General features: G+C 39.3%; 1 protein-coding gene across 5 annotated transcripts; it reads right to left on the bottom strand.

The window, feature by feature from the left end:
* Positions 1-67: 67 nt before the first annotated feature.
* Positions 68-5,967, bottom strand: LOC309699970 (G2/M phase-specific E3 ubiquitin-protein ligase-like). Of its 5 annotated transcripts, XM_082523264.1 has the most exons (10): positions 5,642-5,667; positions 5,391-5,453; positions 3,145-3,555; positions 2,867-3,002; positions 2,558-2,646; positions 2,038-2,330; positions 1,531-1,754; positions 1,046-1,246; positions 742-931; positions 68-489 (listed from the first exon to the last, which is right to left on the bottom strand). In XM_082523264.1, exons 6-10 carry the CDS (start codon positions 2,165-2,167, stop codon positions 182-184), a joined length of 1,053 nt encoding a protein of 350 aa, XP_082379390.1. In that variant the 5' UTR covers positions 2,168-2,330; positions 2,558-2,646; positions 2,867-3,002; positions 3,145-3,555; positions 5,391-5,453; positions 5,642-5,667; the 3' UTR covers positions 68-181. The 5 variants fall into 5 exon arrangements, with proteins under 5 accessions (XP_082379390.1, XP_082379392.1, XP_082379389.1 ...); XM_082523266.1 differs by lacking the exon at positions 3,145-3,555 and having other exon boundaries at positions 5,642-5,670; XM_082523263.1 differs by lacking the exon at positions 5,642-5,667 and having other exon boundaries at positions 5,391-5,627.
* Positions 5,968-20,568: the final 14,601 nt, after the last annotated feature.

The following is a 20,568-nucleotide window of genomic DNA, read 5'->3' as shown; positions in this document are numbered from 1 at the left end:
TACAGAGTTAGCATTTTTATAAATCTATTGAAGCTTTGAAAATTATTACATTTCAACATTAAATGCAGTCAGAATTTATTTCAACTATCTTGTATGAAGCAAAGTTACTTGAAACTACAATTAATGAACAGGATTAGAGTTAACAAACCCACCATTTTAATTTCACTTTTTTGGAACATGTTTAGATGGTGCTGAATAAAGCTCCATTCATGAGTGCTACTAAGAAGCAGTAATGAAAAGCATCATCATCAGCCATTGTTGTTTCATTCACAAAAAGCTGAAGCTTATTTGCACATGTGTGTGCAATCGGGAGATGTTTGCTTTCATCGTGAATGAATGTTATTTTAGGAGCTGGTTGAAAACCTATGGCTGGAACCTTGCTGCTCCCGGTGGCAAAAGCCAAGATGTGACCAGGCCTCAAAGCCTTCACAAATGCCTCTTCATCCTTGGTAAGAGTCCTTTCTCCAAGTGAGTCTCTCAGCTCTTCATCTAAAAACAAAGAAAAACTACCGTTAACCTGGGGACACTAAAATAGTTAAAGCTTGAGCTAACAACTAAATGATGGCTAATGTTTTTATAAAAAATACAGAGGTTCTGTCTTTGCCTTGCTTGTCAGTTGTAAGCTATCATACATCTTTATTCCTGTTTTGTGTGTGCGCATGTGACATAAAAAGACAAAGTTTTACTTTAGTGTCCCGAATTGTTTCATGGCCAGACTACATTATGTGAATTTCTGCTTACTTTCGACACACTGGAGAAATTCCCGAAATTTGACCACCATCAGCTCCTCTCTAACTATTCTGTTGCTCCCAAGGACAGAATAGCTTGGCCTGAGAACCCCAGCAATTAAACTGGCTGTCAGATCTTTGTCCTCCCCCGATAGGTCAAGCAGAACACGCAAACTGGGGTTCTCTCTCAGGAGTGATAAAATCTAGACAGAAAAGTTTAAATAATGGTTAAATTCCAGTTTTAAATATAAAAAGTAGCTCACTCTAAATGATTATAAAATAATGACCAATTGATACAGAAAAAATATAACTCTCACTCCATAGTAGGACAAGCCATCAGTTAGTTGATCGAAACAGCTTTGCCGTTGCAGAACTGCAAGGTATAGAGCTGCATTTTTCACAAACAGATCTTTATTGGCCATGGTGACTGTGAGTGGAAGACCTTCAACTTGATATCGCCATGAGTTGCAGCAGCTGACTGCTTCCTCCAAATCATGTTGAGTTGTTGCATTTACAACCTAAATATTTAAGAAAAACACTTTAAATGTTTGTTTTTTACCAGTGTACACAAATACTGCAGATGGTTCATTTTAATTGGACTCGAAACGTTTTTGTTTTGGTTTATTTGGCTGTATTTCACCAATATTTTTTTTTTTAACAAAAAGGAAACAAATTGAAAATATAATACATGGAATTGCCTCTAATAACCAAAAGTGTATTTATTATATATTATAAAAGAAGACCAGAAGACTTGTGAATATAGGAAATATTACAATATTCTTGTTATAATATTGCAATTCACCTTTTTCAGATTCTCTCTTAACTCAGGGTCACCTATATCATCCGGTGTTAGGTGTACTTGAAGAATGTCTCCTGACACAATGTAGTCTACTACATGTGGAGAGAGAAAGGCAGGTGCTTCTCCACCTTGCACTATTATCGTGGACAACATCCTGCTAATGGTTCGATATACTCCATTTTGCAAGTGTAGGATGTTAAATTTCAGTGTGCATCCATTTGGTGTAGCTGAAAAATAACACACAAAAAAGTATATTCTGTACAGACCCCAAACTGATATCTTGAGATTGACAGACAAAAATGTATTACTTTTTTTTTTTTTACTGTTTCAGACACACAGAACATAACAGATTTATTATCTGTAGTCATTTATTAACTTGTTAATGTTCTGTCAAACAATGTTCAGATCAGGTGGTTGTTGCGTTTGTAACATTATAAAAACGAGTGTCGTCAACAAGCCTTTAGGCCTTGAGTAAGTAAGTTAGTTAGTTTGACTGCGAAATCCTATTACCTTCAAAAGCACCACTGTCCTGAAAGATGGCCTTCACCAGTAAACGGAAAAACTCCCGCCTTGGCCCCCCAAGGTCAGCAGCATCTTCCTCTGTATCATGTTCATCGCTTGCAAATGTGACATAAAGCATCTCACAGCTTTCTGCAAACTTGGGTCTCTTGAACTGACGCAAAGCAGTCGACCACACATTGGCTCGACTGATATGGAGTTGTCTTGTTCCTGGTGTAATGACTTTCTCACTATGAGCTCTAAGAAGACCTTCAATTTCTTCTTTGCTGAGCTTCTTAAAAGACCTATATAAAAAAGGGACAATGACAAACAGATCTTGGGGAAAAATGGAAATTTGCTGTACATTTGACTCAAGTGCACAGAGTTACAACATATAATTATGTTGTGATAGTCCATATTAAATTAGTCAGAAATGAGCAATTACCTTTGTAATTGTGTAACTGCAAAAAAATTATGCAAGTAAAGATGCAAATAAAATATTCAATTATCAAAGGTTACTTTCAAATCTTACCTTGAAATATGGTAAGTCTATCAGACTCTTCTAGGAGGCTACGCTGAATTGCCTCTTCAAGAGCTTCATCTTCCTCCAGAAAAATAGGGCTAAGTAGATAAGAGATATTAGAAATCATAAAACATGTCAGCCTTGAAGAATTTCTCACACTACATCATTAAAAAAAAAAAAAAAATTAAATGTAAATCCTAAAGTTGCAGTCATTCAGCAAAAAAACCCCAAACATGCAAATTGGAAACTTGCATCAAAACAATATCCTAAACAACATCTAAAATGAAGGATTTCTTTAACCCCTAGACAACAGCTTACACAAATTCTGCCACATTATATGGAAACATCTGCTGTCCCTCTGCCTGTCCCTCATTTTCACTCTCTTGAATGCAGCTCTCTGTTTCCTGATGCTTGGCCTCACTTTCACCTGGTGTTGTAGACAACGCATGATGCACTGAACAAAGGAAAGAAGGTCAGCATGACTTGCTTCATAATGTTAACAGCCTTTATATATCCTTATATTAGTTTAAGTGAAAGTTGGGCACATATTCCTCCTTGGCTGTAAATATTTCTGCACTGCAATATAAAATGTTTACCTGTGCAGGTTTTTGTATCCCTGCCATTATATAGAGGCAGGTGGTGGAACAAATCGAGCCAACTTCTTTCTTGCTAGAAACATTTGGTTTCATTAGTCGTTTACATCCTCTAATTGTACTCAAATACTCAAAAGGGAATGTCTGGCCAGTTGACAGTGCAAATGTTCTTCTGAAGATTGCTGCTATTTCTTCTCTAAGTTGTGCTTCAGACCAGTCAGATGTAAAGGAGATCTTCCCAATAAGGCCATCTTGTGCTAGTTTTGCTCGTGAATCTCCTCTCGGTATGAGAAACGTTGATGCTGAAGACAAGGGCAAGCACACAACATCTTTTGTATAGTGTTTGCAGGTCTTGTTTTTTCTCACAAAATGTGAGCGCGTAGCATGAGCTTGAGGAACTGATGGAAGAGGAACCTGAAATGAATTCAAACACAGATACAGATAGATACCTATGCATTACAATACATCCGTAAGGTTTCTGTTATCTGTTCATTAAAAACAAACAAACAAACTGTAGACTCAGACCATCTTACTATTGTCTACCCATTACACAGAAAACTGAACCTTTTGTATCTTGTAGATTAGCATTTGGTGATTGTTGGTCAAGTTGGTGATTCAGTTCCCAGGTGCTCTAATCTAGAGCTCCCAATGAGTTTATCCGACTATGACTGTGTGCGAATGTTGGACAGAAAAAGTGCTTGTATTAATCTGTGCATGTGAATGGGTAAATGAGATCTGTTGTATAAAGTTCTTTGAGCACTCAATTAGAGTAGCAAAGGCCTGCAATTAGGTCAGTGTGTATTTGGACCCTAACAAGTTTTATTTTGTTGCCCGTTTACTGAAACATATTCCAATCAAAATTATATCATGGACATGATGTGCAGACTCAGCTTTAATTTAGGGTATCCATATTAAAATGATGATGTCATTACCAATTAAGCAGATAAAAGGCCTGGAATTGATTTGAGACGCATTTTGAAAATTTTACTGTGAACAGACAACATGCGGTCAAAGAGAACATAACAGAAAAAAGAAAATTAAGAAATTAATACAGCCACTACAGTGACCATCAAAACGATGAAAAATATTGACGTAAAATTTATTTTGCGACACCACAGAACAAATGATAGCGTATAATATGAAATGATAGATGTTTTCATATTGTCATATCGAACAGCCCTAATACAGAGGGTTCACTGCAAGGTGCAAGCCACTCATAAGCCTCAAGAATAGAAAGGCTAGAATGGACTTAACAAAAAAAAAAAAAAAAAAAAAAACATCTAGTAAAAGCCAGCTAAATTTTGGAAAAACATTCTTTGGACAGATAAAACCAAGATCAACCTCTACCAGAATGATGGCAAGAAAAAAGTATGGAGAAGGGTGGAACGACTCATGATCCAAAGCATACCACATCATCTGTAAAACATGGCAGAGGCAGTGTGATGGTTTGGGCGTGCATGGCTGCCAGTGGCACTGGTAGTGTTTACTGAATATGTGACACAGGACTGAAGCAGCTGAATGTGTTCAGAGACATACTTGTCTGCTTAAGTCCAGCTAAAAGTAGTCACATTGATTGGGCAGCATTTAATAATAAAGATGGAAGTTGACCCAAAACATACAGTCCAAGCACCCCATGACTTTAATAAAGTAAAGAAATAGAATATTCTTGAATGGCCAAGTCAGTCACTGGATTTTAACCCAATTGAGCACACATTTCAGTTGTTGAAGACTAAATTTAGGACAGAAAGGCCCACAAACAAACAGCAACTGAAAGCCAATGCAGTAAAGGCCTGGCAGAGCCTTAGTAAGGAGGAATGCCAGCACCTGGTGGTGTCCATGACTTCAAGACTTCAGGCTGTCATTGCCAACAAAGGGTTTTGAATAAAGTAATAGAAATTATCATTTTATTTTCAGTTATTTAATTTGTCTAATTACTTTAGAGCCTCTGAAATGATAGGATTGTGTTTACAAATTAATTTTTCCCTCTCACATTTTTATGCATTCATTTAGTCCAACCCACTGAATTAAAACTTAAAGTCTGCACTTCAACTGCATTGGAGTAGTTTCATTTTTAATTCATTCTGGTAATGTACAGAAGCAACATTAGAAAATGTGTCTGTATCCAACTACTTATGAACCTGACTGTATATCAAAACCAGTCAGCTAAGATAAGATAACATACCTTTATTAGTCCCACAAGGGGAAATTTCATGATAAATGAATTAAATGATATGTGTAAGAAGGCCTACCGAGCAGTATGGTATCCCAGTGGAGACGGCAGGTCTACTTGGTCCAGGTGCATTGCTGGATTCCTAAGGAAACATTTACATCAAGAACGACTGTTACCTACCTACCAAATAAATAAATAGAGTTGTATGATGTTCGATCTCTGTCTGCTGCCTACCAAATGAAATAATTGAGGACTAGCTAAGTAATTTAGCTTTGCTAGTTTTGCTAACACTGCTATCAACCCGTCCAAAATGCTATAAAATAAACTTACCAAGTGCTGCGGCGTTTGTGAGGTCGAGGGTGCATTACCGCTGAATCGTTGGATGGCCGACAAAACGGCTCTTCCAATGTTTTCAGCTAAATCGCTGGACATGCTGGTAGGGAATAGTCGAAGCAGCTCATGGCAGTCAAAAGTGACCGTAAGAGGAGCACAAACACAGAACCTGACCGCGACCGGCACACTTTAGCGCGGGAGGTTTTCTTGAAGCTTTTATTTTGGTATTTCCGTTGACCCGTACAATAAATTTGCATATTAGCTAAATATTTAGTTTCCCGTAACATTTAGATTTAACATTTAACATTTAGATTTATATATAACATTTAGATTTAACATTTAACATTTAGATTTATATATAACATTTAGATTTAACATTTAACATTTAGATTTATATATAACATTTAGATTTAACATTTAACATTTAGATTTATATATAATATTTACATTTAACATTTACATTTAAATATAATATTTACATTTAACATTTACATTTAAATATAATATTTACATTTAGAATAGAATTAGAATAGAATTCAACTTTATTGTCATTGCACATGCACAGGTACAGGGCAACGAAATGCAGTTTGCATCCATCCAGAAGTGCTTTAGTGATATAGATATATTACAATATATATTAGCAATAATATAGATATGTGAGTATATTACAGAAATGGGTCTATTATGGTATGTTATAATGTACACGGTATGAAGTATGTTGTGAATATTCTATAACTATAAGTATGTACAGGCTGTAGTGAGTACAAGCTATGTACAGGATATGAACAGGATATAAATATGAAAAACTATACAGAATATGAAATAAATAACTTTACAGAATCTGGGATATACAGCTATACAGAAATGGGAACTATGCAAGTTGTAAACAGTTGTAGGATTAAAAATTATCGAATGTACAGAATGATTATTTACACAGAGCTATACAGTAGTGCAGTTAAGATAAGTGAGGGTGTAGATAGTTTCTACAGAGGCTATATAAAGTGCTAGTGGTTGTGAGTGGTGGTTCAGTCCATGTTATTATTGTGTTTGAGGGTACAGTTGTCCATTGTGGGTGTGTGTATGTTCAGTCCATGAGTTTAACGTGGGTCAGATGTCAGGAGGCAGAGTTCAGGAGTCTGACAGCTGTGGGGAAGAAGCTGTTCCGGTACCTGGTGGTCTTAGTCCGGAGGCTCCTGTGGCGCCTCCCAGAGGGCAGGAGGGTGAAGAGTCCATGTGATGGGTGACTGGGGTCTTTGATGATTTTCCCAGCCCTTTTCAGACACCGCTTCCTGTAGATGTCTTTTATGGCAGGAAGTGGTGCTCCGGCGATGCGCTGGGCAGTTTTCACGACCCTCTGCAACGCCTTCCGGTCCGAGGCAGAGCAGTTCCCGTACCAGACTGTTATACAGTTGGTCAGGATGCTCTCCATGGTGCAGTGATAGAAGTTCACCAGGATGTCTGAGGACAGGTGGTTCTTCCTCAGAGTCCTCAAGAAGAAGAGGCGCTGGTGAGCCTTCTTGACCAGCTTGGAGCAGTTGGTCGTCCAGGTGAGATCCTCGGAGATGTGGACTCCCAGGAACTTGAAGCTGCTCACACGCTCCACAGCCGTCCCCTTAATGTGGATGGGTGGATGTGGGTCAGCATTCCTCCTGTAGTCCACGATGAGCTCCTTGGTCTTCTCGGTGTTAAGCAGCAGGTTGTTTCTGTCGCACCACTCAGCCAGACGATCCACCTCCTCCCTGTAGGCAGCCTCATCGTTGTCACTGATGAGGCCAATCACCATGGTGTCATCTGCAAACTTAATGATGGTGTTGGAACCATTAACATTTAGCATTTAGATTTAACATTTAACATTTAGATTTATATATAACATTTAGATTTAACATTTAACATTTAGATTTATATATAATATTTACATTTAACATTTACATTTAAATATAATATTTACATTTAACATTTAACATTTAGATTTAACATTTAACATTTAGATTTAACATTTAAAATCCTGTTTTAAATATGAAAAGTTACAAATATTTTACTAAATGTTGTAAAAAATGACTCGAAAAAACATGTTTTTGTAAGATTTAGAGCTAAATGTGGAAAAATGTTGCTGTTAATTTCGGCATGTTTCAGTTTACAAACGGCGCCCCATAATCATATGACCCCCTATGAGCAAGCACTTTGGTGACAGTGGGAAGGAAAAACTCCCTTTTAACAGGAAGAAATCTCCAGCAGAACCAGGCTCAGGGAGGGGCGGGACCATCTGCTGTGACCGGTTGGGGTGAGAGAAGGAAGACAGGATAAAGGACATGCTGTGGAAGAGAGCCAGAGATTAATATCACACATCTCGTGAGCAATCTCAGCCCATTCTTCTTTGGCAAGCTCCTCTAGATTTGATGGTCTTCTGGTATGGACCTTGGTCTTTACTCTTTATATTTTCAATGGGATCAAAGTCAGGGCTTTGCACATTACACTCAGTAACATTCACTTTGGTCTTCTGGAGGTAGTTCTTCATCAGAAGCAATGCATGTTTTGGGTTGTCTTGTTGGAAGACAAAGTGATGACCGAGACCCAGTTTTGCTGCCAACTTCTTAAGGTTTACTTTCAAAACCTTAACATGTCCTTCTTTCTTCATGATTCCTTTTACCGAGTCCAGATGTACTGAAAGAACCCCAGGGCATAATTCTCCCACCACCATGTTTCAACGTGGGGAAAGGGTTCTTTTATACACCTGTCCCTTGTTTCTCCAAACATAAACAACATTTTTATGAACAAATAGCTTTAGTTTTGTTTCATTTGACCAAAGCACCTCATTCCAGTTTGAATAATCTTTCTCCAGTTGTTCTTAGCTTACTTCAGTCTGAGCTGAGGATGTCTCTTCTGCAAAAGTCGAGATTTTCTTTAACCTCACGGTTATTTGCTTTGAGGCCACAATTGCTCAGTTGGCTAAGTCATTCATTAGTATCTTGGCAGTTGTCCTGGGGTCTTTAGGCACATCTCTCTTTAGTTTTCTTTTTCAGTGTTTTGCTTCCTAGCTTTTCCAGGCTTGTTCTGTACTGTGTGACTCTCTTTGAATTTTTTTGATGATACTTCTAACTCCAGTTCTTGACGCTCGGAAACTCTGTGATAACTTTGAATATCCATGTCCCAAGCACCAACAAAACAACAGGCACATAATCCTGGTTCATAACAAATGATCTCCCCAAGGTAATCAGCATCTTAGACTATCTGATTCATACCATTCATACCACAAAAAGGAATGAACCGAAATAATTAAGTAATTAATTAAAGACATTTTAGATTTAACAAGACAAGTTTTTACTGCTTTAAAAAGCAAACAAATAAAAAAAAAAGTAGATTCATGCAGAGACAGTATCTTCGGGAATGGCTCAGGAGCTCACTGTAAATAATGTTTGGTCTTTTTCTACACACACACGCGCCAGCTGTTAGATTTCAGGTTTAAGATCGAGTCGTTTGTAATGACGCAGCTAGCCTCTGGATAAATTGTGCACTCCATCTGAATCTGAAACAGTTCCCAGCAATTTCTAACAGAAGACTTCACCATTATAGGAAACCACGATGAATTTTCTTCAGCTTCTTCTGATTTATCTTAACTGCCGTTCTGTTTCCAGAAAGAATCAGGCGTAAAACCTGCGCTTACACTGCATTATTTTCATACAGCTGCTCCCTCACACTGCATATCCCTCTCATGGGTTGTGCTCCTTTCCAAGCCTCCAGTTTGTATTGCTCTTGGCAGGTAATTGATGAAATGAACTGATTGCATCTTTGTATATAAATTAACTTTAACTTTTCATCCCCATGGGTGCATTTTTGCAATACATCAAATTAATTTGCCTGGTGGCTTTCAGTCATAAAACTGACACCAGGCCTCTGTGATAAACCTAATCAATAGCTTTTTGATGTCAAAAGAGGGTTTTGCACTGGTGCAGCCCACGAATCTGAATCTGGCTCTAGACGTCATGACAACAGCTTTGATTACTCATTTTGTTTTTAACTTTGAGCTAACTAAATATTTTTATTTCCTCTCCTGGTGAAAAAACAGTGGCGGAACATCGCTGTGACTGTGGAAAGACTACACCTCTGATGAGGACAGTTTGTTTTACTGTCCTCCTACCTTGGCCTCATCTACTGCCAGACTGTGGGTCTCTGAAGGATTTAAAACGCTGACAGCCAAGAAGCCATTACAGCTCACTGAGAGGATAGCCAGCAAATTGGTTGGCTCACAGGAGCAGTAAATAAGCTGGAGGAGACCCTTGTTTTTCACCTTGTCAATAGGGCCTTAAGGCAGTGATGTCTTCAGTCAGAATTTAAATTTGTTCACAAGTCAGGGGAAAAAGAAAGAAGAAAGTTAAATTAGACTTGGCTTCAGGTTAGAGAGAGCATAAAGATGCCGGCTCCGAGGTCGCAGTTGGAGGTTATATTCTCATTATGAGCTCACGGGGTGTCTTCACTCAAACACTCACTCTTACTAAAAGTTTGTTATGCTTTCAACAGATCTGTTGAAGTATCATCTTCACTTGAATTATTAAATCAATTTTAAACATACAAGCCTGACCTTTAAAAGGCAAAAGGCAGCTGGTGAAAACTGAGCTACATGACATTTGTTTGGTGATTACTTTAGTTTTCTGAAGAGTTGTACAGTGACTCTGTACTTTGTGTCTTGAAAAAACTGTAATGGGACAGGATCATATAAAAAACTGCTTAGGTTACACACCTTTTTTTTCTCTGTCTTGATCAAGCACTGGGAGAGCCATAAAAGTGAAATTACAGCAGTCACTGTAAAATAAATTCTTACTTGAAAATGTATCATTAACCCAAGGGGAAGTGAAAAGGAGTTACACTATTACATGTGCCTAATTTAATCTTTTAATGATGGCAGTCATTACTGTTAAAGCTTTTCATTATCATAATCATTATTACAGCAGCAATAACAGAGTGACTGTGGCTACAGGGACGGCAAAGGGCCTGAAATAGAGCAGACAGGATGTAATGACCTAAATTTGTTAGCCATTAATAAGAGTGTGAGAAGCACAACACATCAAAAGGCATGAAAATTTGGTCCAGTCACAGGTAAAAATTGATGACGCACAGAGCAGAGAGGCAGGTGTGGAGAAGTGCCAATGCCCAAAAAAAATGCCTGGAGATTTAAAAAACTGAGTGGGCTGGGCTCCAAAACTTTTTTTTATTTATTTTTTTACATATTTAGTATAGTTCATATTTAAAGTTGATGTTGAGTTACACTTTGTTTATAATGAATATCAGTTTCCAATTTCTATGTTTATTTAATAAATCTATCAAGCAAACAAAAACATTCTGGACCAATAACACATCAATGTCCATCTTAGTATGGAAAATCATTATTTGATCCATTACAAACTAGCAAGAATTTGGCTTAAGCAAACAATCTAGCAACTTACGGATAAACAGTTACCAAGCCAGCTTTCACAGTTAATTGCACCACTTTGTTGAAGGGTATTTAATTACACTCCTAACATGTCTACATCATTAACATCACCACCACAGAAAGACCAAAGAGCTGTCTAAGGATGCCAGGGAAAAGATTGGTGACTTTCAAAAGGTTGGAATGGGCTGCAAGAACATCAGCAAGCAGCTGGTTGAGAAAATGACAGCTGTTATAGTACAACTGTTCACAAATGGAAGACAAAATTACTGTCAGTCACTCTCATTCTGAGGCCCCACAAAAATTCCAATAGCTTTCCTGACTAACAATATTTTCTTAACTTTACTTGGAAATGTACCTACCGAGAATGCACCAAGTGATTATCTCTTATCTCTCAGTTGGTGTGTTAAAAGTAGAACTGTTGAGCTAGTTAATAGGTATGCCCTCATTGTCATCTGTTGTGATTTTATTTTGAAAGGATGCTTCCTGTTATGCTGCAGAGTATACACAGAGTTCAGTAAACAAAGTCACCTTTTGGTGTGAATGTTCCGGTAAAAGCCGATGCTCCACGTGTGATTATTCCTCCGTCTAGATAATAAGTATCTTCAAAATTCATGCAGATTCTGCTGGAAGACCCATCTCTGCTAACAGGTTATGGGCCCAGGAAAATATTGAAGCTACGCCAGGGGAAAGTGTCACGGTCCCCGTGTCTCTCTGGTTGGCCCACGCTGGCTACAGGTTTTGTTGTTGTTAGTTTTAGTTTTTTGTCTCTCCTCCTCCTCTCTGCCTGGGTGGAGCTCATTACGGGCTCTCACTCTTGGCCCACGCACCCCTGTGGATGGTGTCCACCTGCGGCTGATCTGGCTGATTTCCCCAGCTGCTATTTAAGGCAGTGGCACAGAGCAGCTCACCGCTGGAACGTCGAACCACCTGAGTTCGTGCTCGCGGCATATTCAAAGAAGAATCGCTTACACGTGTTTTATGTTGTGGAACTAACCTTGACCTTCTGTCTGTAGATTCTGGACCGAATCACCGGACCTGTCCAAGTGGGGCAGTGTGTGGAGTGTTGGGGCGAGTGCGGCTGAAGAGGAGAAAGTTTACCACCAGAAAAGTCGCAAAGTACAGCGTGTTCGGTGAGGCTTAGCCAGAGCATGCTGCTATAAACAGAGGTGCGGTTACTGTAGAAGCAATACTCATCGAGAGTCGACTTGCAGGAGACGACAACGGAATGATGAAGCGCGCACAGCCTCGGAGGAGGGCGGCAACGCAGAGAGCGACGACACCTATGTCTTCCGGATGAGCAATGACTACGCGGAACCTCAACAGCAACAGGACATCAGGACCAAAGGCCTGATGGTGGATACTGCCGCAACATCACACATCCTGAATGATAAAACAGCGTTCAAGAAATTTAATGACGACTTCCAACCGGGAACACACTGTGTGGAATTAGCTGATGGCACCAGGTGTAAAGGAGTAGCTGAAGGCAGAGGAGAAGCAGAGGTGTGCTTGATTGACAGCCGAGGGAGACAGTGTAAAACAACACTGAAAGACGCTCTATACATTCCCTCATTTCCACAGAATATCTTCTCTGTGAGAGCAGCCACCGTGAATGGAGCTACTATCATCTTTAAGAAAGGAAGGAACGTCCTTCAACACAGAGACGGTACATAGTTCTACATCCATGAGCACAACAGACTTTATTACCTTGAAACTGTAAGTGAGTATGATGAGAAGTGTAATAATTGTCTTAATGTGCAGACATGGCACGAAATTTTGGGACATTGCAATCATAGTGACATTCTGAAGTTACAAAATGTGGTTGAAGGTATGAAAATCAAGGGGAAAACAGACAACCAAAGTTTGAACTGTGAGGTGTGTATCCAGGGAAAATTTGTCCAGTCTAGGAATAGAAACCCTGACAGAAGAGCCGAGAAACGTCTCGAGCTGGTACATACGGATCTAGCAGGGCCGATAGATCCAGAATCATGAGATGGACACAGATATGCATTATTGTTTACAACAAAAGTGAAACAATGCAAGCAACTGAAATCTTTTTGGCCGATACAGCCCCACACGGGAAGGTAAAGTGTATCAGGTCAGACAACGGCACAGAGTTCATGGCAAAGAGTTACCAGGCATTGTTAAACAAACATGGAATAAGACATGAAACTTAATAAGTATCTTCATATTCATGCAGATTCTGCTGGAAGACCCGTCTCTGCAAACAAGAACAAATGGGCAAGTGGATGAATTGATTTGAGTAAGTCTGACAAGGGCCAAATTGAAATGGCTACACAACTGGGTCATAGCGTCTCCAAAACTGTTAGGATGCCTGGGTCTTTGACCCAGAGGTTTGAGTTTATTATATCATTTATCATTTCTAGTCTTTGGTCTCTTTGTCTGTGTTCTGTCTTATGGTTTACGTCTCGGTTCCTTCTGTTGCAGTGCCTGCGTGTGAGTCTGTGTCTTTAGTTCAATCTGTGTTGTTTCCTGTTTTATTTTGAAGGCCCATGTCTGATGTTAATGTATCTGGTTTTGCTTCCCCTATTTCGTTAGGCCTGATTTGCCCCAGCTGTGTTTCCCCCCTGTTACTCATTCCCTGATTGCTCCCTCTGTGTATTTAAGCCTTGTGTTTCAGCTTGTTGGTGTCGTGATCTACCCCAATCTAGCTGTGTGTTCTGTCTGCGTAAGTGCATTTTATAGTCCTAGTTTTGTTGCCCTTTGAGTTCAGCATTAAAGCTGTTTTGAGTTCACGTTCTGCCTCTGAGTGTCTGCACATTGGGTCCTCCTACTACCACTCCTGCCTGCACACAGCCCGCACATTAGTGATGGGCAGATGAAGCTTCATGAAGCACTGAAGCTTTTCATCCAATTGGTTCACTCCAGCGCAAAGCTTCTTGAAGCTTCATTTGCTCTAGTAGGACACCCACTGGACGTAAAAATATTAGTTGGCATGAATTTGAAGAGTGTGGACTTTTGCACACAGCCTGTAAATGTCAACAACAAAAGGAGTGTGTAAAACATGTATATTGTAGTGGTGGCAGTATACTGTGTATATTTATACTGGCAGTATGGAAAATGATTATTTGGAAATGCTTAAAATGGAAATGATCATTTACTGTGAGGTGTGGTTGGGGTGTGGACAGTGGTTGTGCTTTTGTAACGTTGAGGTATGGACAGCTACACACTGAGCCTCAGTCCTGCCTGTTCACATTTTATTCTGTAAAAACTACATTTTCACTGCTTTTATGACCTTTTTAGTGGGGAAAACATAGCTAGGATTTAATGATTTAGCAAATCTTTTAAATCCTTTGTCTTCCACAATGCTAAATGGCTGGGAGTCCTCGATCACCATGCTAACCAGGTCTTCATCTATTTGAGATTATTGTCTTTCCTCAGGAGAACAAAGACAAAGCACAAATATAAATATCACACACATAACTTATAACAGCTGTATAATATTGTTATATCATTTAGTAACATTACTGCATGCTATATTATCATGGCATTTGATGGCTCACCTGGTCTTGCTCCACAATCGGTGTTCCCCTTATTCTCATGCAAAGCTCTGTAGTGCCTAAGCATGGATGAGGTGTTGTTGTTATATCCCAGCTCCCTGGCACATAGCAAACACTTCACCTTGTACAAAAGTAAAGCCGCTTAACATAAATTGTATTGCACCATCAGTATTATGAAAATACATCTTCTGTAGAAATTTACCTTGTTGGGAGGAATAAAATCAAAATGTTCCCACACAGGGGAGGACATCCTCCTCTTCTTAGCTGGCTCCATTCTCTCCTGACCTTCTCTCCTCACTCTCATAAACCTCCAAACGGTCTCCAAACTGTCTCCAAACTCTCACTAACCGCAACTCTCCATCAAACACCCACATTTTTGAATGAAGTCTGGGGGGTTTATATCTGTCATAGCTCGCGGCAAAGTTCGAACCCCTTCATGAACCAGTCACGTGGTACAGCCGGGCAGCGAGGCTTCGGACGTCATCATTTTCAGGTCCTCCCATAAATGAAGCAAGCCTCGATACGCGCATTGCGGAAACGCCCCCTCAATTACTCGACACAAGCTTCGAAGCCTCGATACAGAACGTCACATCACTACCGCACATAACAAAAACTGCGGCTCTTCTGTGGTGTATCTAGCAAAAGTTGTCCATGGAAGAAATGACGGTGAACCAGCAATGGGATCATGGGTGGCCAACCCTCACTGATGCAGGTGAGGAGTGAAGGCTGGCCCGTGTGGTCCAGTCCAACAGACGAGCTACTTTAGCTCAAATTGCAGAGAAAGTCAATCAGTGCATCACAGTTTGTGGGATAAAGGGATTCATAGACACAGTTGGCATATGTGAATCTCCTGCTGTTTGCCTCCAGCAACACAGCAGGAGATTCACATTTACAACATCCATTTTTTAATGCACAACAAATTATGAACATTGAAAGCCCTGTTCTGGAAATCATTAGCATGCGTCTCCTGTAGTTTAATGTACAAGTGCAACAGAAAACAGAAATTATAGTTTATGTCAGTGCGAAACCCAGTGAAAGGTAGAACTTTACTCATATCTATTATATGTGCAATCATAAAAAGAAGAGCTTTTATTTCCTTAGAAATGTCATGGGCATAAACTCATTATGTATTTGACTGAAGGTGCGGAGGAACTGGGAGAGCTGCCAATTTCAGCGTAAAACATACATCTTATTAAAATTACTACACTCAGAACTTGCAGATATTTTATTGTGTATTTAATTTTGTGGAAAGCACAAAACAGAGCTCTTAAACTTTTATTTGTATTTATTAATTCAATTATTTATTTTACATTGAATTAGATTGCACTGACGAATTCTAGTGTTTGGTCACCTTCGCTACATCTACATCTAAATACTTGTTATACATGTTAATTTACTGCAGAGGGTTGCTGTCTAATGGTCCTCATGTCCAAACAAATATAGCTGTGTGTGATGGCTGCACTTACAGCCACACAGTGGTAATACCCACCATGTTAGTGTAGAGGCTTATAAGTAACATTGCATTCACATTTCTTTCTTTAAATATAGGAATTTATTTACAGGACAATAAATAACTGGTTTTGGTTTAGTTAATTCATATATCCACATAACGCTGCATTCTAAAATAAGTGCGCACATTTTAGTTTACACTGTTATGTATGATTAATCTTTTGTTTTCTGAGTTACCTTAGTTGCAGCTGTTCCAGTCCCTTGATTAAGGAGCTAAGAGGTGGAAAAGGGGCGGAGCGAGCTTTAAAGGAAGGCTACAAATTGGTTCACGCCATAACTCAGGACCATGGGGGGGGAATTGGAGTTCATTATGTTTGGTTTAGTTAGGTTTTGTGTGTTTTACCCCTTTTCCTGTTTTTGTGGGCTGATCAGCCACTATTTAAGTTTCCCCTTTGTCTCATTAAGTTAGGTCAGTTTGTTTGAGTTATCAGTTGTGTTGTTAACTTTGAGTAGAGTTTTGTTAGTTTGACCTCTTTTATGGGCCCAAGATTTTGATTCTTTTTGCATGAGTTAACCAATTATGTTTTTTGGGTTAAATAAAAAAAATCTTTTTTTGGACTTTAACCTGTGCCTAAGTTTCCTTCACTGCTCGGTCCATCACACTGTGAAATGTAAATGGACTGGTTCTTATAGCCTTTCTACTCTACGTTATACTACAAGCCTCATTTACACAAGCACTTTTTTCTGTGCTCAAATGCTTTCTATCTAACAGTCACACTCGGGAGCAACTTAAAGTTCAGTATGGTAAATTGTAAATGGCCTGTATTTGTATAGCGCTTTACTTAGTCCCTAAGGACCCCAAAGCACTTTACACTACATTCAGTCATTCACCTATTCACACACTGGTGATGGCAAGCTACATTGTAGCGCACTGACAGTATCTTGCCCAAGGATTCTTTTCCATGCAGACTGGAGCAGCCAGCGACTGAACCACCAACCTTCTGATTAATAGAACCTGCACTACCTCCTGGGCTACAGCCACTCCAAATTTAAGCATTAGCCGCTGGTTTTCTAAAATCTGATCAACTTGCACTACCATAAAATGATCCAGGGAAGTAACGTTATCTATTTTGTTATTGAATTCAGGGTCACAGGGGGATGTCATAAAGCTAGAAAAATAATCGAGGAAGACTGATTCAGGAAAACAAAGCGGTTAAAATAGGGAGAAACAGCTTTTCCTACAAGAGCAAAATCATCGCAGCAAAATGACTTTCTAAAGCTAAACAGGAGAACACAACCACTCACCAGAAGCTTTCAGCACCAGACAACTGACCCACTGACCAAATCTTCTTACCATCGTTTTTACACTTTGTGACTGCTGAGCAGAGTCTCCAGCACACTGTCTCCACAGGAGACAAAGGGTGGGCCTTAAGGGGAGAGAGCAATGGCACACACGTGTTTCTTATTTCTCTAATTTATGCCTCTTTGTCTCCTCTGTCCTCTCTAATCCTGCCGGTGACCTGGAAATCAATCTCAGTATGTTATACTTTAAGGAGACTAACAATGAGAACGTCTCACTTTGTCCAAAGACCATTTCCTTTCGCACCTTCCCATCTATGTCCTGTTGGACATCAGTGAGGAGAGACTTCACTATAAAATGTCTACCGTGCAAGTTCCAGTGCCACGACAAGACCACCTCAAGTAGTATACTTGGTGACCTCAGTAGTTCTCATGATGGCCCTTAACCCACACCTTAGCTCATAAGTCTTCACAAACTTAAAGTAGTCCTGTTGCCTTCATTTTCAAGCTCTCAATACCTAATATTTATTTCTTTACATTTTTACAATAATTCTGTTACTACAGATGATATGATGTCATGAGTGCATGCGAACACACAAAAACTAGAATATTTATAAACATTTAAGCTTCACTTTATTCTAATTCTTACAATTATGCATACAGTTATTTGTATCTAGCAAGATTAACAGTCTCTGCATCTTTCATAGAGACCTGAAAAATGACAAAGGAAGAGAGTAAAATATCAATCTAAATTATAATAGAGGCAAAACAAGTAAAAAATATTGCTGAAAGACATTCGTGATTGTTAATATTTTATTTCCTGTTTTTGTAATTGAGCACTGAAACAAATAGCATGCCAACACCTCACTTAAAGTGAAATGATAATAGCTATCCTTCTGAATGAATCACACAACTATAAGAGCCTAATTTTATATATGTATAACAATAAAGATACAGAAAAAAAGGTGCAGCAAATTAAACTTTACAAATTGTGTTTTCAGACGTGTCTTATTAGGAGGAGCCAAGCTGCCCCTGGCTGCTCTGTATTTCACATGCAGTTGGCATTGTATGTGCCCATGTGATAAACAACCTTTTGTTTTCTGGTGATAATGAATAATAATCACCTGCTAGCTAAAGTACAGCAATTCTCCATTCATTCTTTTTCCAATGCTTATCCAGTTCTAGTTTCCAGATGCAGTAGTCTATGCAGAGATGCACAGACCTCCCTCTCCTCAGTCCCCTCCTCCAGCTCTTCTAGGAGGACACGGAAACATTCCCCAGCCACCTGAGAGGCATAACCTCTCTAGCATGTTGTCAGTCAAGTTTTCTAGGCCAGACATGCTTCATCTGCAAGTTGTCCAGGAGGCAGTCTTGTCAGATGCATGGGCCTGCTTGGATGGCGACAGGTAGAAATTGAAGCAGTTCATGTCCAATGAAAAGCTTGAAATGTACATGTAAATGTAAAGTTCAAGTATATATATATATATATATATATAAAGGTTATATATATAAAAAGGCCTTTTCTATGGAACAGGAAAGGTTAACAACTTAAAGCGGTTCTGCAGCAATAGAGGTTGATCAAGCCTTGAAAGGTGGTGCTATCAATTCCTACAGGTGTCCCAACTTTTCTGTATTATTTAAAACCCCCTCTGTCTGCATAAAGCAGTGTTGGAACACAATGTGGCACCATACCTTCGTGAGCATTATTTGAACAGTGCTGTATTGCAAAAAGTACTGTGTTGTTATAAAAATGGCAAGAAAAAGGCAATTAACAATAGAAGAGGGACAGAGTATCATAGTACCTAAAAGACCACAGCTTTTATAGTGGTTGTTGCAAACAGGTTTTAGTGTGAAATGTAAAGAGAAAACTTTGAGTTGCAGCAAGGAGGCCATTAGTGAGACGCCACAATAGGAAAAAGAGGCTTGCCTGGAACTTGAAACACAGTCAGACTACTGAAATTTGGAATCTTGCAGGATTTTTGCACGCTGTCGAGTAGGCGAAAGGATTCTTTCACAGTGTGTGATATCAACTGTCAAACATGGAGGAGGAAGAGTGATGGCCTGGGGCTGTTTTGCGGGATCCAGGATTTGGTGACTCGTACAAAGTGAGAGGCACCATGAACCAAAACAGATGAAAAATCACACAAGTTCAAACTATGCCAGAACTACCATGGGGGAAAAGGTAGAAGAGTGAAAGCAAAGCAACCTACAAGTGAAGAACTTTCTTAAGAATATTTGGTTTCCATTGTGTGGAAAAGGTGACTTTGATGAGTCAAAAATTTGTAAAACACTTTGGTTTATAAAAAGATTCCTGATTTATTTTTGTTTTGCTTGGTTGTTTCTTCTATGCTTTCATTTCACAGTACAATGAGACATTGACCTAAAAATAACCCGCGATAGTAGTCAGCTTTATTTTTTACAGTTATTATAGATGTTTTAAGGCTGTAAAACCCCTCACTACACACTTTATACACTTTTCTCAGACAGGCATGAACACTTTCACACTTTTCTCTCTTGTTTAAACACTCTCAAAGTTCAAACCTTCGTAGAAAAATAAGTCCAGTATTATAGAATGAAACCAAAGGCACACGCGGTTGCCCTCGACAGTGCAAAACGTTTCATTGACATTGCTGTGTTTGTTGGGGAGAAAACTTACAAACATACAGCACTGCTAGCGATCGAAGATTTATGTAAATTTGACAAGCTGAATGCATTCAGTACTGTACAGGAGCAGTGTTGGGACTAACGCGTTATTAAGTAACGCGTTACAGTAACTACGTTATTATTGTGGTAACGAGCACGGTAACTAGTTATTATGCCAGTGGATAAACAACAACAGCACTTTTAAGCTTGATCAGCTGTTGTTAGAATTTATTTAATATTAATTTCTAGTATCAGCTGATGTTGGCTGGAGCCACAGCTGTAAACCTGCTGGTCATGATATCGGTTTGGTTATGTGATGAGAGGGAAACATGAAGATGAAACCAGGAGATGTCCATCAGAGCTGTGATGGAGAAACAGGTTTACCTTTTAGTTAACATGAATGAGTTGAAGGGAAGTTATGAATTGTTTCCGAGAGACAAATAACACCAGGATCCTTTTCTAAGTAGCTGACAGCTGGTAACTGTGCAGGGGCGGGTCTAGCAAAGTGTTGCCAGGGGTCCATGTAGGGCATTAAAAGGGAAAGGGGGGCACAAGGAAATACTTTCTTATTCTCATTTAAAATGTCTCAC

Source organism: Aulonocara stuartgranti (assembly GCF_965226115.1).
Source record: "Aulonocara stuartgranti genome assembly, chromosome: 23".
NCBI classification, from domain to species: Eukaryota; Metazoa; Chordata; class Actinopteri; order Cichliformes; family Cichlidae; genus Aulonocara; species Aulonocara stuartgranti.
This window is presented reverse-complemented; position numbering and strand designations above follow the sequence as displayed.